Source organism: Entelurus aequoreus, linkage group LG05 (genome assembly GCF_033978785.1).
Source record: "Entelurus aequoreus isolate RoL-2023_Sb linkage group LG05, RoL_Eaeq_v1.1, whole genome shotgun sequence".
Lineage (NCBI taxonomy): Eukaryota > Metazoa > Chordata > Actinopteri > Syngnathiformes > Syngnathidae > Entelurus > Entelurus aequoreus.
Genome location: NC_084735.1, coordinates 14804587 through 14824586, shown reverse-complemented (window position 1 = coordinate 14824586; position 20000 = coordinate 14804587). Strand labels below are relative to the sequence as shown.

Genomic DNA, 20000 nt, shown 5'->3' with positions numbered 1-20000 from the left:
CATAATAGTACTACAACATTAATACTTTGTAGTACCATGTACATGTATACTTGATGGTATTACTACCACATTAATAATTGGTAATACTACTCCATTGTTACTTGATAGTAGTACTATATTAATCTATAATAGTACTGCAACATGAATACTTTGTAGTACTGTGTACAATAATACTTGATAATACTACTACTACATTCATCATTGATAGTACTACTATATTAATCTATAGTAGTACTACAGCATTAATACTTTGTAGTACTCTGCACATGTATACTTGATAGTACTACTACATCAATACTTGATAGTACTACTACATTCTTCCATAATAGTACTATTACATTAATACTTTGTAGTACTATGTACATGTATACTTGATAGTACTACTATATTCTTCCATAATAGTACTATTGCATTAATACTTTGAAGTACTCTGTACATTAATACTTAATAGTACTACTACATGCATCCTTGATAGTACTACTATATTAATCCATAATAGTACTACAACATTAATACTTTGTAGTACCATGTACATGTATACTTGATGGTATTACTACCACATTAATAATTGGTAATACTACTCCATTGATACTTGATAGTAGTACTATATTAATCTATAATAGCACTACAACATGAATACTTTGTAGTACTGTGTACAATAATACTTGATACTACTACTACATTCATCATTGATAGTACTACTATATTAATCAATAATAGTACTACAACATGAATACTTTGTAGTACTGTGTACAATAATACTTGATACTACATTCATCATTGATAGTACTACTATATTAATCTATAATAGTACTACAGCATTAATACTTTGTAGTACTCTGTACATGTATACTTGATAGTAGTACTACATCAATACTTGATAGTACTACTACATTCATCCATAATAGTACTATTACATTAATACTTTGTAGTACTATGTACATGTATACTTGATAGTACTACTACATCAATACTTGATAGTACTACTACATTCATCCATAATAGTACTACAACATTAATACTTTGTAGTACCATATACATGTATACTTGATGGTATTACAACTACATTAATAATTGGTAATACTACTCCTTTGATACTTGATAGTAGTCCTATATTAATCTATAATAGCACTACAACATTAATACCTTGTAGTACTATGTACATTAATACTTGATAATACGACTACATTGATAGTAGTATTATATTAATCTATAATAGTACAACAACATGAATACTTTGTAGTACTGTGTACATTAATACTTGATAATAATACTACATTGATAGTAGTATTATATTAATCTATAATAGTACTACAACATCAATACTTTGTAGTACCATATACATGTATACTTGATGGTATTACTACCACATTAATACTTGGTAATACTACTCCATTGATACTAGTACTATATTAATCTATAATAGCACTACAACATGAATACTTTGTAGTACTGTGTACAATAATACTTGATACTACTACATTCATCATTGATGGTACTACTATATTAATCTATAATAGTACTACAACATTAATACTTTGTAGTACTATGTACAATAATACTTGATAGTACTACTATATTATTCCATAATAGTACTATTACATTGATATGAAGTACTCTGTCCATTAATACTTGATAGTACTACTATATTCTTCCATAATAGTATTATTACATTAATATGAAGTACTCTGTACATTAATACTTGATAGTACTACTACATGCATCCTTCATAGTACTACTATATTAATCCATAATAGTACTACAACATTAATACTTTGTAGTACCATGTACATGTATACTTGATGGTATTACTACCACATTAACACTTGAGAATACTACTCCATTGATACTTGATAGTACCACTATATTAATCTATAATAGTACTACAACATTAATACCTTGTAGTACTATGTACATTAATACTTGATAATACGACTACATTGATAGTAGTATTATATTAATCTATAATAGTACAACAACATGAATACTTTGTAGTACTTACTGTGTACATTAATACTTGATAATAATACTACATTGATAGTAGTATTATATTAATCTATAATAGTACTACAACATCAATACTTTGTAGTACCATATACATGTATACTTGATGGTATTACTACCACATTAATACTTGGTAATACTACTCCATTGATACTAGTACTGTATTAATCTATAATAGCACTACAACATGAATACTTTGTAGTACTGTGTACAATAATACTTGATAATACTACATTCATCATTGATAGTACTACTATATTAATCTATAATAGTACTACAACATTAACACTTTGTAGTACTATGTACAGTAATACTTGATAGTACTACTATATTCTTCCATAATAGTACTATTACATTAATATGAAGTACTCTGTACATTAATACTTGATAGTACTACTATATTCTTCCATAATAGTATTATTACATTAATATGAAGTACTCTGTACATTAATAATTGATAGTACTACTACATGCATCCTTCATAGTACTACTATATTAATCCATAATAGTACTACAACATTAATACTTTGTAGTACCATGTACATGTATACTTGATGGTATTACTACCACATTAACACTAGGGAATACTACTCCATTGATACTTGATAGTACCACCATATTAATCTATAATAGTACTACAACATTAATACTTTTTAGTACTATGTACATGTATACTTGATAGTACTACTACATCAATACTTGATAGTACTACTACATTCATCCATAATAGTACTACAACATTAATACTTTGTAGTACCATATACATGTATACTTGATGGTATTACAACTACATTAATAATTGGTAATACTACTCCATTGATACTTGATAGTAGTCCTATATTAATCTATAATAGCACTACAACATTAATACCTTGTAGTACTATGTACATTAATACTTGATAATAAGACTACATTGATAGTAGTATTATGTTAATCTATAATAGTACAACAACATGAATACTTTGTAGTACTGTGTACATTAATACTTGATAATAATACTACATTGGTATTATATTAATCTATAATAGTACTACAACATCAATACTTTGTAGTACCATATACATGTATACTTGATGGTATTACTACCACATTAATACTTGGTAATACTACTCCATTGATACTAGTACTATATTAATCTATAATAGCACTACAACATGAATACTTTGTAGTACTGTGTACAATAATACTTGATACTACTACATTCATCATTGATAGTACTACTATATTAATCTATAATAGTACTACAACATTAACACTTTGTAGTACTATGTACAATAATACTTGATAGTACTACTATATTCTTCCATAATAGTACTATTACATTAATATGAAGTACTCTGTACATTAATACTTGATAGTACTACTATATTCTTCCATAATAGTATTATTACATTAATATGAAGTACTCTGTACATTAATACTTGATAGTACTACTACATGCATCCTTCATAGTACTACTATATTAATCCATAATAGTACTACAACATTAATACTTTGTAGTACCATGTACATGTATACTTGATGGTATTACTACCACATTAACACTTGAGAATACTACTCCATTGATACTTGATAGTACCACCATATTAATCTATAATAGTACTACAACATTAATACTTTGTAGTACCATGTACATGTATACTTGATGGTATTACTACCACATTAACACTAGAGAATACTACTCCATTGATACTTGATAGTACCACCATATTAATCTATAATAGTACTACAACATTAATACTTTGTAGTACCATGTACATGTATACTTGATGGTATTACTACCACATTAACACTAGAGAATACTACTCCATTGATACTTGATAGTACCACCATATGAATCTATAATAGTACTACAACATGAATACTTTGTAGTACCATGTACAGTGTTAGTACATGCTCACCTGACATTGACAGGTGCTGGTATGGAAGTAGAGGTAGTATTGCGGCAGTAAGGATACGAGGCGTCAGTTTGTCCCAGCGTGATCCAGTCCTGTGGTAGGTCATGTGACCAGCCGTACAACACGATCTTGCCACAGTCCAAACCCACCGCTGCCACGTACCTGAGTACACAACAGCAGTATTACTACTTCAAGTAGGAACAGGAGTGAGTGGAGTAGTACAACTGGTAGTATTACAAGTTATTGAAGCAGTACTACAATTTGTATGAATAGTACTAACAGTTGTATTAGAAGTAGCAGTTGTAGTACTTATGGTTGTAGTATTTCCATGAGTACTAGAAATAGTCATTGCAGTATTGAACAGAAGTATTAGAATGATGATTAGTAGCAGTATTTTACATATAGTAGTTGATGATCCCTGCATTTAATAGCAGTACGACTACTATTAGTAGTAGTTGTAGTAAAAGTATTAGCGGTAGAAATATGGGTAGTATTTACTACCGGAAGTAGTAACTAAAGTCATTGCGGAAGTACAAGTAGTAGTAATGTAGTACCGTAAATACTAGTTGTGTTAATAGCATCTGCAGAAAGAAGTATTAGAAATACTACTGACAGTACTGGTAGAAGGCAGCTGTAATAGCAGTAAAAGTGATAGTACTAGTATTATTAAGAGTGGTTGTAGTGATATTGTTGGTAGTAGTATTACCATATTTAGTATTAGTAATTGTACTTTCACACGGGAGTATTAAAAGTAGTTGTAGTGATATTGTTGGTAGTAGTATTACCATATTTAGTATTAGTAATTGTACTTTCACACGGGAGTATTAAAAGTAGTTGTAGTGATATTGTTGGTAGTAGTATTACCATATTTAGTATTAGTAATTGTACTTTCACACGGGAGTATTAAAAGTAGTTGTAGTGATATTGTTGGTAGTAGTATTACCATATTTAGTATTAGTAATTGTACTTTCACACGGGAGTATTAAAAGTAGTTGTAGTGATATTGTTGGTAGTAGTATTACCATATTTAGTATTAGTAATTGTACTTCCACACGGGAGTATTAAAAGTAGTTGTAGTGATATTGTTGGTAGTAGTATTACCATATTTAGTATTAGTAATTGTACTTTCACACGGGAGTATTAAAAGTAGTTGTAGTGATATTGTTGGTAGTAGTATTACCATATTTAGTATTAGTAATTGTACTTCCACACGGGAGTATTAAAAGTAGTTGTAGTGATATTGTTGGTAGTAGTATTACCATATTTAGTATTAGTAATTGTACTTTCACACGGGAGTATTAAAAGTAGTTGTAGTGATATTGTTGGTAGTAGTATTACCATATTTAGTATTAGTAATTGTACTTCCACACGGGAGTATTAAAAGTGGTTGTAGTGATATTGTTGGTAGTAGTATTACCATATTTAGTATTAGTAATTGTACTTCCACACGGGAGTATTAAAAGTACAATGTTTGTGGAAGTACAAGTAGTAGTAATGTAGTACAAGAAATACTAGTTGTGTTAATAGCATTTGCAGAAAGAAGTATTAGAAATACTACTAATAGTATTGGTAGAAGGCAGATGTAATAGCAGTAAAAGTGATAGTACTAGTATTATTAAGAGTGGTTGTAGTGATATTGTTGGTAGTACTAATAGCGGTAGTATTACCATATTTATTAGTATTGGTAATTGTACTTCCACACAGGAGTATTAAAAGTACAATGTTTGTGGAAGTACAAGTAGTAGTAAATGTTGTAGTAGTACAAGAAATACTAGTTGTGTTAAAGGGAAACTTCGGTTTTTTTCAACCTGGGCCCTGTTTTCATAATTTTTTCTGTATATGTGAGTGCTGGATAAAACATTTTTTGAGGTCGCGCCAGTATTGAGCAGGGCAGGCAGCCTCCAGCCCAGCTAACGCTCGTACACAGGGCAAATGGCTCTCGTCAAAATTCGGCCTATAAACATGCATTTTTTTCACACTGACAGGCTCAGATAGTTACAATGAGTGTCCGACAACATACTAGAAAGGAGAAATTAACGTATGTCTCTACCTTTAGCTGGAGATCGCTGTATGTTGTGAGCTGTGTCCAAATCTCACCACGCTACAAATCTCGTTCCGAAATCTCGCGATAACTCGCGACAAAACACCGGTGGAAAAACAGTTACCTGACTGAGGTGAAGAGAGATGACTGAAGTGATTTTCTGTTGGATTACCGAAGACTGTTATTTTAGTTTTATAGAAAAGTTTGTTTGTTTGTCTGTCATGGCTGAATTTTTGCCTGATGTGGACGATTTGATTTGTCGCGAGTTATCGCGAGATTTCGGAACGAGATTTGTAGCGTGGTGAGATTTGGACACAGCTCACAACATACAGCGATCTCCAGCTAAAGGTAGAGACATACGTTAATTTCTCCTTTCTAGTATGTTGTCGGACACTCATTGTAACTATCTGAGCCTGTCAGTGTGAAAAAAATGCATGTTTATAGGCCGAATTTTGACGAGAGCCATTTGCCCTGTGTACGAGCGTTAGCTGGGCTGGAGGCTGCCTGCCCTGCTCAATACTGGCGCGACCTCAAAAAATGTTTTATCCAGCACTCATATATACAGAAAAAATTATGAAAACAGGGCCCAGGTTGAAAAAAACCGAAGTTTCCCTTTAATAGCATTTGCAGAAATACTACTAACAGTATAGGTAGAAGGCAGCTGTAATAGTGCATGAGAAGCAGTAAAAGTGATAGTACTAGTATTATTAAGAGTGGTTGTAGTGATATTGTTGGCAGTACTAATAGCGGTACTATTACCATATTTAGTATTAGTAATTGTACTTCTACACAGGAGTGTTAAAAGTACAATGTTTGTGGAAGTACAAGTAGTAGTAAATGTTGTAGTAATAATGTAGTACAATAAATACTAGTTGTGTTAATAGTATTTGCAGAAATACTACTAATAGTATTGGTAGAAGGCAGCTGTAATAGCAGTAAAAGTGATAGTACTAGTATTATTAAGAGTGGTTGTAGTGATATTGTTGGTAGTAGTATTACCATATTTAGTATTAGTAATTGTACTTCCACACGGGAGTATTAAAAGTAGTTGTAGTGATATTGTTGGTAGTAGTATTACCATATTTAGTATTAGTAATTGTACTTCCACACGGGAGTATTAAAAGTACAATGTTTGTGGAAGTACAAGTATTAGTAAATATAGTAGTACAAGAAATACTAGTTGTGTTAATAGCATTTGCAGAAATACTACTAACAGTATAGGTAGAAGGCAGCTATAATAGCAGTAAAAGTGATAGTACTAGTATTATTAAGAGTGGTTGTAGTGATATTGTTGGTAGTAGTATTACCATATTTAGTATTAGTAATTGTACTTTCACACAGGAGTGTTAAAAGTAGAATGTTTGTGGAGGTAGAAGTATTATCTCATGTAGTGGCAGAGGAGAAAGTAGTACAAGTAGTAGTAATAGTACATGTTGTCAGAGCAGGGTTGAGGGCAGAAAGCTACAGCGGTGGCAGAGTCGCCCACATCCAAGATGGAGGAACAGGGCTTGATGTGGTCCAAGGTACACGGTCCCCATACTATCACCTGCACACACACACACGAGTACTACTACAAGTACTACAAGTACTACAAGTACTACAAGTGATGTCACTACCTTCTTGTCCCGACTGGAGGTGGCAAAGTAGCGACTGTCGTGGGTCCAGTCACATGACCAGATGATGCGTGTGTGCACGGCGGTGTGGGTGTGGGTGTGCGCCTGCAGCAGGAAGTCTGCGTGGTGACAAACGTCAGGCCGTCGTCATGGCAACAAAGGGCGCCATAGCGCCGGGCTCACCTGAGGCGAGGTCGCGGCGGCGCCACAACGACCAGGTGCGGTCTCTGGAGACGGCCAGCAGGAGCAGGGAGTCCGGGGAGAAGGCCATCTGGGTGACGGTGAGGGCGTGGCACGCCAGCGCCTGCAGCTGGCGCCAGGTGGTGGCGCTCCACAGCAGCACGGAGGCATGCTCCGCCTTGGACGCCTGCCAGAGGACAAGACACTGTGTGCTTGGAAGCGCTCCCACGTGTGCCGCCGCTCACCTTGCACGCCGACGCCACCGCCGTCCTGGCGCTGTCGGACGCCAGGCAGTACATCTCGAAGCCGTGGCCGTACCTGAAGGACACACAGGAGGGTCATGTGATCACGGCCAGGCAGGTGAGGAGCATGATTTATTACAAGGTCTTATCTTTTTTTATTATTAATCAAATATATATCATCTTTCAATTATTTATATATATAGAAAACATATATTTTTTATATTTATATATCATATGTTAATCTTTAATATGTATATATATATATGTATTTAAATATACATATGTAATATAAATTATACAGTATATATTATATGTAATATAGTACATATAATATATACATTATATTTATATGAATATATGTATATTTTATATATGTACATATAACATATAATAATATATAATATTCATATTAAATAATGTATATGATATATCCATAAATATTAATATGATATACACATAAAAAATTATACATTTTCTATATAAATAATTTAAAGATGGTATATTTAATACAAAACAGATAAATGAAGAAAATTGATATATTCGTATATATATATATATTGTCCAGGGTGTACCCCGCCTTCCGCCCGATTGTAGCTGAGATAGGTTTCAGCACCCCCCGCGACCCCAAAAGGGACAAGCGGTAGAAAATGGATGGATGGATATATACATATATATATATATAATATTCATATTAAATAATGTATATGATATAGCCATAAATATTAATATGATATACACATAAAAAATTATATATTTTCTATATAAATAATTTAAAGATGATATATTTTTATACAAAACAGATAAATGAAGAAAAATTATATATTCGTATATATATATATATACATATTATATATATATGAAGAAAAATTATATATTCATATATATAAATATATATATGAATATATAATGTTTCTTCATTTATCTGTTTTGTATTAAATATATAATCTTTAATTTATATATGTAGAAAATATATATTTTTTTATGTGTACATCATATATTAATATTCATGGATATATCATATATATTAGTTAATATTATATATGAATATATTTTATATGAATATATATAACATATACATATATTCATATCAATATTAATATGTATATTATATGTACTATATTACATATAATATATACTGTATAATACATACATACGTATATGTATATTTAAATATATATATATTTCAATATATATAAATATATACATATACATATTTCAATATACATATATATATTATAATTTTTTTCATAATAAAAAATTCAACAATTATTATTAGGAAGCTCAAATCCAGCAGTCTCCCAATGGAGTTTTGTTATGTGCAGGAAATGATGCAATGGAATGCAACCATATACGTCACCTCATTTATGCCAAAAAGACTTGTAATGGCAGGCTATATATACCTGTATATATATATATATATATATATATATATATACATACATACACTCACACAGCATGTAGTGTGTGTGCATGCATTTGACAGGAAGCGGAATGATGAAAAGGAGGCGAGAGCATCTTTTTCACATGCAATTAGGCCTCGGGGCCCAAAGCAAACAAACAATTCCATCTTGCCGCCTTGCTGCATTGGAAACCTTTAACAAAATCCTGATTGATTCTGATGTCGCCTCAGAGGACGTTACTTCAAAGAAACATAATAAACGTGATAAACGTGCGACACAGTAATACAAAACCCAAATGTCATCCAGGCGCCATTTAAGATATTTTTAATACTAACAAACACTGCAGTAATAATAGTAGTAATACTCTGTTTTCTTAAAGGCACTTGTTTGTATCATTCACAATCCTTACGTAAGAAAATAACATAGTTTTCATGCATCTAACTCCTAAATCAACATTAGCAAAAGGCAGCTAACAATGGAGGGGTCGCCTTATTCCGCATATAAAGCATTTTAAAAAATGTCATGTAGTAACATTCATGCTAACATGGCATATTTACCTATTTTTGGCATTTGAAGCATTTCACAGACGCATCACAACGTTCGCTTTCCCTTTCAACAACAACACTACTAATCCTGGCAGAAAAAGACTACTGTGGGATGGATGATGATCCACAAACTTATCATTTTGAGCCTGAATATAAGGAGGATGATCTACAAGTGTCACAAGCCGAGTGATAAGCAGTATCGCTAAGTGCACTGCATGGCGGACGCCAGATCTCGTGCCAGGTGGCCTGCAGGGAGTGAAACGCCTCATCAAAAAAACTAAATAAATACAATAATAATAATAATATGTAAAAAGAGATGTTTCTTGACAAAGAAAATAGATAATAAATTAATAACAAATAATACAATTTAAAATGAGTTGTTTTTCAAAAAACTGAATAAAAATAAAATAATAAATACAATTTAAAAAAATAGTAACATTTTAGATGAGATGTTTCTTTAAAAAATCTTAAATAATAAAATGATAAATAAAATAATAATAAATGAATAATAATCATGTTAAAAAGAGATGTTTCTCAAAAAATACTACAATTAAAAGGAGATATTTTTAAAAAAAACAGAATAAAAATAAAATAAAGTAAAAATAAATAGTCAAATTTTAAATGAGATGTTTCTTTAAAAAATAAAATGAAAAATTATAAAAAATAATTCTATTAAAGAAGAGATGTTTCTTAAAAAATAATTACATTTAAATATGTTTTTCAAAAAACAGAATAAAAATACAAATAAATAGTAACATTTTAAATATGTTTCTTTAAAAAATGATAAACTACAATTAAAAAGAGATGTTTCTTAAAAAATAATACAATTACAAAATATGTTTTTCAAAAAACAGAATAAAAATAAAATCAAAATAAATAATACATTTAAAAATTGTTTTCCAAAAGATAGTAAAAATAAATAAATAAAAGACAATACTAAAATTAAAAAATGTAATTAAATTTCTCAAAAATAAAAAATAACATTAAAAATAATAGAGAAATTATAATAAATACAAACAAATAAATGTTCCTCAATAAATGAAAAATGATAATCACAAACACAGAGAAGTTCCTCAAAAAATGATAATTACAAAGAGATAAGCAGTATTGCTAAGTGCTAAACAAGAAATGCAAACATAATAAAACAATCACTTACTATATAATGTCTGCTCTCACTGGGATGCCACGGACTGTTTATATCTTCCTGTTTAGATTAAAAATGTTTCAAAATCCTCACTCAGGTTAAAAAAAGGGTGCCGCCAACAAGCATTTTTTTCGTGTTTTTCTCGCCATCTCCGGGTTTAAGTTGGATGCCAAAGCTCACCAACTTCTCAGTTTATGGCCACAACCTTCTACTATCCAGGTGAGAGGCATGATTTAAAATCTAGAATTAACTTTCACCAACTCAGAGGCGATGCAGCAGCTCAATATGTCAATATAGCAGCATAAGCTAGTTAGCGCTCTAGGATCAATGCGTCGCTAAAAGTAGTTCCTCTGCGTTAGCGCTTATAATAACATTATCGCTAATGGTCAATATTCAGGTCACGACATGTAAATGGAGTATTTTAGGCATATTTTGGATGTTTTAGAGGGCTAATATGAGTACTCCCGTTAGTTACATTGTTAGCCACCTCGTACTTGCTGTATTTTACGACTTAGAATGCATAAAAAAAAAACGTATGTGTTGTTGTTGTCTCGCATAAGGATTGTGACTGAATCTCCCAAAAAGTGCAGTTGCCCTGAAACATATGGTCTTGTCTTTTTGTCCCGTAGCAATAAAGGAGGACGTGCTCACAGATTTAGCGTCGTCTCCGTGGATACTCACAGTTTCTGGACCTCGGGCCAAAGCGTGTTCTGGAGCAGGTGATCTTCTGGTGGAGGTTCTGCACATAAACAGACAATAATGTTCACCAGGAAAGTCCCTGTCAACACATTTAGACTCCAATCATGATCCAAATGTTTTGGCCTCAGGTTCGATCCAATTTCCAGTCCGATAATTTGACAATAGATATTAGAAGTGAAAATGTATTTTAATATATGTATAATTTGCTAGCAGATGATGTGCGGTATTGAATGTATACCTTCATGTATCCATGGACTTACTCCCTCACTTTGTAAACAATAACAAAAACGCTAGAAAATGATCTGTAGTAAGAACAATAAAAATATCGATCGAATCATTTTAGTATTGTTTACTGATAGTATACTAGTTATCAATAGTATCGACATCTGGGTCGATCACGCAGTTGAAGCTTTAGCGGTTAGCCTCTTGTGTCGTCCAGCTCTCTCTGTGTGTGTGTTTATAGCATGCTTAGCCATCCCTTCTCAAGTCCTCCAGTGATAATAGTCCTTGACTCACATAGCATGCTAGTGTTGCTAACCTAGCATGTTGTCAAAATGTAATGTAAGCATGTAGCCGACAAAGTAATGCTAGTGTTGCTAACCTAGCATGATGTTAAAATTTAATGATAGCATGTAGCTGACAAAGCTATGCTAAGGTTGCTAAACTAGAATAAATGTTAGCATGTAATGTTAAGATGTAGCTGAAAAAGCCCTGTTAGTGTTGCTGACCTAGCATGATGTTAAAATGTAATGTTAGCATGCAGCAGACAAAGCTATGCTACTGTTGCCAACCTACCATGATGTCAAAATGCAATGGTAGCATGTAGCTGACAAAGCCATGCTATTCTTGCTAACTTAGTATGATGTTAATGTAATAGTAGAATGTAGCTGACAAAGCTATGCTAATGTTGTTAACCTCGCATTATGTTAAAATGTAATGTTAGCATGTAGCTGACAAAGCCATGCTAGGTTGGCAACACTATATTAAAATGTAAAGGTAGCATGCAGCTCATATAGCCATACTACTGTTGCTAAACTAGCATGTCAAAATGCAATGTTAGCATGTAGCTGACAAAACTATGCTAATGCTGCTAACCTACCATGTCAAAATACAATGGTAGCATGTAGCTGACAAAGCTATGCTATTCTTGCTAACTTAGCATGACGTTAATGTAATAGTAGCATGTAGCTGACAAAGCTATGCTAATGTTGTTAATCTAGCATGATGTTAAAATGTAATGTTAGCACATAGCAGACAAAGCTATGCTAATGTTGCCAACCTACCATGATGTCAAAATGCAATGGTAGCATGTAGCTGACAAAGCCATGCTATTCTTGCTAACTTAACATGATGTTAATGTAATAGTAGAATGTAGCTGACAAAGCTATGCTAATGTTGTTAACCTCGCGTTATGTTAAAATGTAATGTTAGCATGTAGCTGACAAAGCCATGCTAGGTTGGCAACACTATATTAAAATGTAAAGGTAGCATGCAGCTCATATAGCCATACTACTGTTGCTAAACTAGCATGTCAAAATGCAATGTTAGCATGTAGCTGACAAAGCTATGCTACTGTTGCTAACCTAACATGACGTTGAAGAAAATTATGTCAGCACGTGGCTCAAATAGCCTTGCTAGCGTTGCTTACCGATGTAGCATGATGGTAAAAATGTAATGTTAGCATGTGGCTCACAATGCCCTGCTAGCGTTGCTAACCTAGCATGACGATAAAATTTGATGTTAGCACGTGGCTCACATGGCTACGCTAGTGTCGCTAACCTAGCATGGTGTTAAAAAGTAATGTTAGCATGTAGCGCACATAGCTAAGCTAGTGTTGCTAACATTCAATGTTGTATGTGATATGTGACATCTATTACGTTGTGTGTATGTCAAAAGTGGATCAAGTACACAAAAGTGCTTCCTAGAGATAAACAAATACAGCTCATTAGCATTGAAGCTACACACACAAAAAATGGTCTGGATTAGATTTTCCCTCATTCCTGTGAGAATCCTGCGTGTGACTAAAGCATCAATTAGTAGGGGTTGGTTATTTATCCAAGACTAGCTGCAGTGTGCTCAAGCAACCATCTGTGAGCAGATAATACTGCATCATCTCTTTCTCTTTTGTACTAATAAGTGGAGGAAATGCCATCGTCAGGCATTCTTTACTCAGTCTTCATTCCAATGTGAGTGAGGGATGAGGCAAAAACTAAACCAGACCTCCTCTTAAAGGGTCTAATCAAAGCTAATGCACTTCTAATAACTTGAAGCGACCTTGTGCCCAGTAAACCCCGCCCCCTTCTATGCCAGCAAGCCAATGAAAGTACCGTTCATGTTGATGGGTTGGAAGTAGGACTCCTGGTACTGCTCGGAGACGCTGTTCAACTGCTGCTGGTCTCCTCTGGCTCCGGACGACAAGTCCCCTGCAGTTTGAGAAAGACCTTTTGGTCAGACGTGGCCGGATTGACGGAGCACATGAATGGTTTCTTTTCTGCACCTTGAAAGACGGCCTTGTTGGACAACCCCAGAGCAGGTGTGCTGGCTCCTTCAGGCAGGCCCACGCAGTCCTGAGGACACAAACCATGCCAGAGCAGACTTACTTCACAGATGCTACAGGTATGTCTGCCCCCCCTCCCGCACCCGCTCTGTCTACTGCTTTCTCCTCGGCTCCATTGTGGGCGGAGTTTACTTTTTAAAATATTTATTATTGCAGCAACATGGTTTATAAAGTCAAGTTGTGTGATTTCTGATTCTTTGTGAGGGCACCATAGGGTGTTCTGTGTGTGTACACCTTGTTATGTTCAAGAGGCAATTAAGTTGGTAAATCCAGGTTCCACTGTGCTGGACTCACGCTCGATGCCAGCAGCTCCTCCTTGGACCTCCCAGAGATGTTGGCAAAGTTCTCCACGAAATTACGCGGCGCCTGGAAGACCCGCAGCACCTTTTCGTCGGCACCGGACACAAAGCGGAACCTCCCGACCATAGCCAGGCACTGCATGTCGTAGCCGTGGATCTGCGGACGCGAGATCTCGTGCCAGGTGGCCTGCAGGGAGCGAGACGCAGTCAGAGATGTTCCTCAAAAAAGCAAAATAAATAAAATAATAATAATAATAATAATTTGTAGAAAGAGATGTTTCTTAACAAAGAAAATAGATAATAAATTAAATAATAAATAATACAATTTAAAATGAGATGTTTTTCAAAAAACTGAATAAAAATAAAATAAATACAATAAAAAGAAATAGTAACATTTTAAATGAGATGTTTCTTTAAAAAATGTAAAGTAATAAAATGATAAATAAAATAATGGTAAATGAAAAATAATCACATTAAAAAAAGAGATGTTTCTCAAAAAAAAAATTAAAATAATATTAAAAGAGATGTTTCTTAAAAAAATAATAAGATTAAAAAATATGTTTTTCAAAAAACAGAATAAAAATAAAAATAAAAAATAATAGTAAAATTTGAAATGAGAAGTTTCTTAAAAAAATGATACAATTAAAAAAATATGTTTTTCAAAAAACAGAATTCAAATCAAAAGAAATAATACATTTAAAAATGATGTTTCCCAAAAGATAATAAAACAAGAAATAGTCAATAAAAATACAAAAAGATGTTTCTCAAAATTAATGATAAAATAAGACAATACAAAAAATAGTAAATAGTAAATAAAAAAATTGAATAAAATAAAAAAAGAAGTGTTTCTCAAAAATAAAAAATAACAGAGAAATTATAATGAATACAAACAAATAAAAGTTCCTCAATAAATGAAAAATGATAATTACAAACAGAGATGTTTCTCAAAAAATGAAAAATGATAATAATTACAAAGAGATGTTCCTCGAAAAATGATAATACAAACAAAAATCTTCCTCTATAAATGAAAAATGATAAATACAAAGATGTTCCTCTATAAATGAAAAATGATAATAAATACAAAGATGTTCCTCTATAAATGAAAAATGATAATATAAAAATGTTCCTCTATAAATGAAAAATGATAATAAATACCAAGATGTTCCTCTATAAATGAAAAATGATAATACCAAGATGTTCCTCTATAAATGAAAAATGATGATAAATACAAACAAAGATGTTCCTCTATAAATGAAAATAAATACAAACAAAGATGTATATCTATAAATGAAAAATGATAAATACAAACAAAGATGTTCCTCTATAAATGAAAAATGATAATAAATACAAACAAAGATGTTCCTCTATAAATGAAAAATGATAATAAATACAAACAAAGATGTTCCTCTATAAATGAAAAATGAAAATAAATACAAACAAAAATGTTCCTCTATAAATGAAAAATGATAATAAATACAAACAAAGAGATGATCCTCCCAAATGTTTGCCTGGTGTTTGGTACCTGCTTGCTGTCCCTCCTCCTCCACGGCGTGAAGAGTCTGGTGGTCTGGTCCGAGCCCACGCTGAGGATGAATTCCCCCTCAGGGTCCCAGCTCAGGTCCTGGACCGCATTAAAGTGACCCGATATGACCACGCCAGGCCTCCACTCTCCCTGGAAGCATTGTTAGGGTTCCTTATCAATCAAGAGTTACCATGGCAACACAGGAGGCGACAATGTGGACTCACGTCTTCCTTCTGGTCCTTGCACCACAGGTGGAGCGCTCCGTGGAAGGCGTGAGCGAGGATCTGCGCCCCGTCTGGACTCATCTGGCAGCCGTAGAAGCCCAGCGTGTTGCCGCCAACCTCGCCCACACGCACCTGACAGACGACCATCGCCACTTAAGGTGAGAATCTATTTCCCACTTTGGCCCGTTATCTCCTCCATCTTTAATTAGCTTATGAACATGCGAGGCTGTCGGGAAATGAGATAGACGCTCAATTCCATGTCCACAGAGATAAGACACGCTTGTTGGGTACAAGTGATCCGTGACAGCCGTCCAAAATGTCATCTCTGATCACCGAAGTGGGCCTATGCAGTGTCCAAACATGCACTTCTACCACAATTACTATATTGGCCGATACCGATATTGATTCAGTTACGATATCAGCAGGAATCAGACATTTATATTGTCGTGTGGAATGTTAGAAAAGATTTGATCAAGTGAAATGACTCATAGAGAACAAAAACACTAACCTATTTATTATTCATCAGCTGGAACGGACTTATGCTGTCTTTAAATTGAAGTGGAGTGGTAATTGGGACACTTAGTTGCCACAATAATTAAGTTAAGCTAAGCTCATGACACAGTAAGTTGAATGATGTGGACACGTTTGTTACTGGAGACTTTGTATATGTAAATAACATGCAAATGTAATGATTTGATACTTGTTTATATTGACAAATGTGCTACATATGTGTAGCTTGTGTGCTTAGCTGTTGTGTAGCTGCTAGTAGCATATAGCCTTGTATGTATGTTTTGACTAAAATAGAATAAATGGTGTGCTGATTGGAGAACATTTAGATGATAACTGGCAGTCTGGCTTTGCACAAGTCAACACGCTGCAGGACTGCTTGTGTCGCACATGATATCACACACAAGTAAACGCGCTGCATGACTGCTTGTGTCGCACATGATATCACACGCAAGTAAACACGCTGCATGACTGCTTGTGTCGCACATGATATCACACGCAAGTAAACACGCTGCAGGACTGCTTGTGTCGCACATGATATCACACACAAGTAAACACGCTGCAGGACTGCTTGTGTCGCACATGATATCACATACAAGTAAACACGCTGCAGGACTGTTTTTATCGCACATGATATCACACACAAGTAAACACACTGCAGGACTGCTTATATTGCACATGACATCACACACAAGTAAACACACTGCAGGACTGCTTGTGTCGCACATGATATCACACAAGTAAACACGCTGCAGGACTGCTTGTGTCGCACATGATATCACACGCAAGTAAACACGCTGCAGGACTGCTTGTGTCGCACATGATATCACACACAAGTAAACACGCTGCAGGACTGTTTTTATCGCACATGATACCACACACAAGTAAACACACTGCAGGACTGCTTGTATCGCACATGATATCACACACAAGTAAACACGCTGCAGGACTGCTTGTGTCGCACATGATATCACACACAAGTAAACGCGCTGCAGGACTGCTTGTTTGCACATGATATTACATGCAAGTAAACACGCTGCAGGACTGCTTGTGTCGCACATGATATCACATACAAGTAAACACGCTGCAGGATTGTTTTTATTGCACATGATATCACATACAAGTAAACACGCTGCAGGACTGTTTTTATCGCACATGATATCACACACAAGTAAACACACTGCAGGACTGCTTGTATCGCACATGATATCACACACAAGTAAACACACTGCAGGACTGCTTGTGTCGCACATGATATCACACACAAGTAAACATGCTGCAGGACTGCTTGTGTCGCACATGATATCACACACAAGTAAACGCGCTGCAGGACTGCTTGTGTCGCACATGATATCACACACAAGTAAACGCGCTGCAGAACTGATTGTATCGCACATGATATCAAATACAAGTAAACATGCTGCAGGACTGTTTTTATCGCACATGATATCACACACAAGTAAACACACTGCAGGACTGCTTGTATCGCACATTATATCACACAAAAATAAACACGCTGCAGGACTGCTTGTGTCGCACATGATATCACACAAGTAAACGCGCTGCAGGACTGCTTGTGTCGCACATTATATCACACACAAGTAAACGCGCTGCAGGACTGATTGTATCGCACATGATATCACATACAAGTAAACATGCTGATGGACTGCTTGTGTCTCACATGATATCACACACAAGTAAACACGCTGCAGGACTGTTTTTATCGCACATGATATCACACACAAGTAAACACGCTGCAGGACTGCTTGTGTCGCAAATGATATCACACACAAGTAAACACGCTGCAGGACTGCTTGTGTCGCACATGATATCACACACAAGTAAACACACTGCAGGACTGCTTGTATCGCACACGATATCACACACAAGTAAACGCGCTGCAGGACTGCTTGTTTGCACATGATATCACATGCAAGTAAACACGCTGCAGGACTGCTTGTGTCACACATGATATCACATACAAGTAAACACGCTGCAGGACTGTTTTTATCGCACATATCACATACAAGTAAACACTCTGCAGGACTGTTTTTATCGCACATTATATCACTCACAAGTAAACACACTGCAGGACTGCTTGTATCGCACATGATATCACACACAAGTAAACACACTGCAGGACTGCTTGTGTCGCACATGATATCACACACAAGTAAACACGCTGCAGGACTGCTTGTGTCGCACATGATATCACACACAAGTAAACGCGCTGCAGGACTGCTTGTGTCGCACATGATATCACATACAAGTAAACGTGCTGCAGGACTGATTGTATCGCACATGAGATCACATACAAGTAAACATGCTGATGGACTGCTTGTGTCTCACATGATATCCCACACAAGTAAACACGCTGCAGGACTGTTTTTATCGCACATGATATCACATACAAGTAAACACGCTGCAGGACTGTTTTTATCGCACATGATATCACACACAAGTAAACACGCTGCAGGACTGCTTGTGTCACACATGATATCACACACAAGTAAACGCGCTGCAGGACTGCTTGTATCGCACATGATATCACATACAAGTAAACATGCTGCAGGACTGCTTGTGTCGCACATGATATCACACACAAGTAAACACGCTGCAGGACTGTTTTTATCGCACATGATATCACACACAAGTCAACACACTGCAGGACTGCTTGTATCGCACATGATATCACACACAAGTAAACACGCTGCAGGACTGCTTGTTTCGCATATGATATCACACACAAGTAAACGCGCTGCAGGACTGATTGTTTGCACATGATATCACATGCAAGTAAACACGCTGCAGGACTGCTTGTCGCACATGATATCACATACAAGTAAACGTGCTGCAGGACTGTTTTTATCGCACATGATATCACATACAAGTAAACACGCTGCAGGACTGTTTTTATCGCACATGATATCACACACAAGTAAACGCGCTGCAGGACTGCTTGTATCGCACATGATATCACACACAAGTAAATGCGCTGCAAGACTGCTTGTGTTGCACATGATATCACACACAAGTCAACACGCTGCAGGACTGCTTGTATCGCACATGATATCAAATACAAGAAAACATGCTGCTTGTATCGGTGCGCAGATATCGGCCATTTT

The 20000-nt window shown here is 34.8% G+C and overlaps 1 protein-coding gene across 3 annotated transcripts in view; it reads right to left on the bottom strand.

Moving 5' to 3' along the window:
• Positions 1-20000, bottom strand: part of elp2 (elongator acetyltransferase complex subunit 2) — a 45609-nt gene that overhangs the window by 1976 nt on the left and 23633 nt on the right. For 2 of the 3 annotated variants that reach the window (XM_062047199.1, XM_062047198.1), the window contains exons 11-21: positions 16369-16500; positions 16145-16294; positions 14618-14809; positions 14264-14333; positions 14094-14189; positions 11749-11806; positions 7982-8054; positions 7740-7923; positions 7560-7675; positions 7374-7489; positions 3963-4064 (exon numbers count right to left, since the gene is read on the bottom strand). In XM_062047199.1, coding sequence (XP_061903183.1) covers positions 3963-4064; positions 7374-7489; positions 7560-7675; positions 7740-7923; positions 7982-8054; positions 11749-11806; positions 14094-14189; positions 14264-14333; positions 14618-14809; positions 16145-16294; positions 16369-16500 — 1289 coding nt within the window. Of the gene's footprint in view, positions 1-3962; positions 4065-7373; positions 7490-7559; positions 7676-7739; positions 7924-7981; positions 8055-11748; positions 11807-14093; positions 14190-14263; positions 14334-14617; positions 14810-16144; positions 16295-16368; positions 16501-20000 lie in introns of those variants that run through there. The other variant, XM_062047201.1, reaches the window with a different exon arrangement.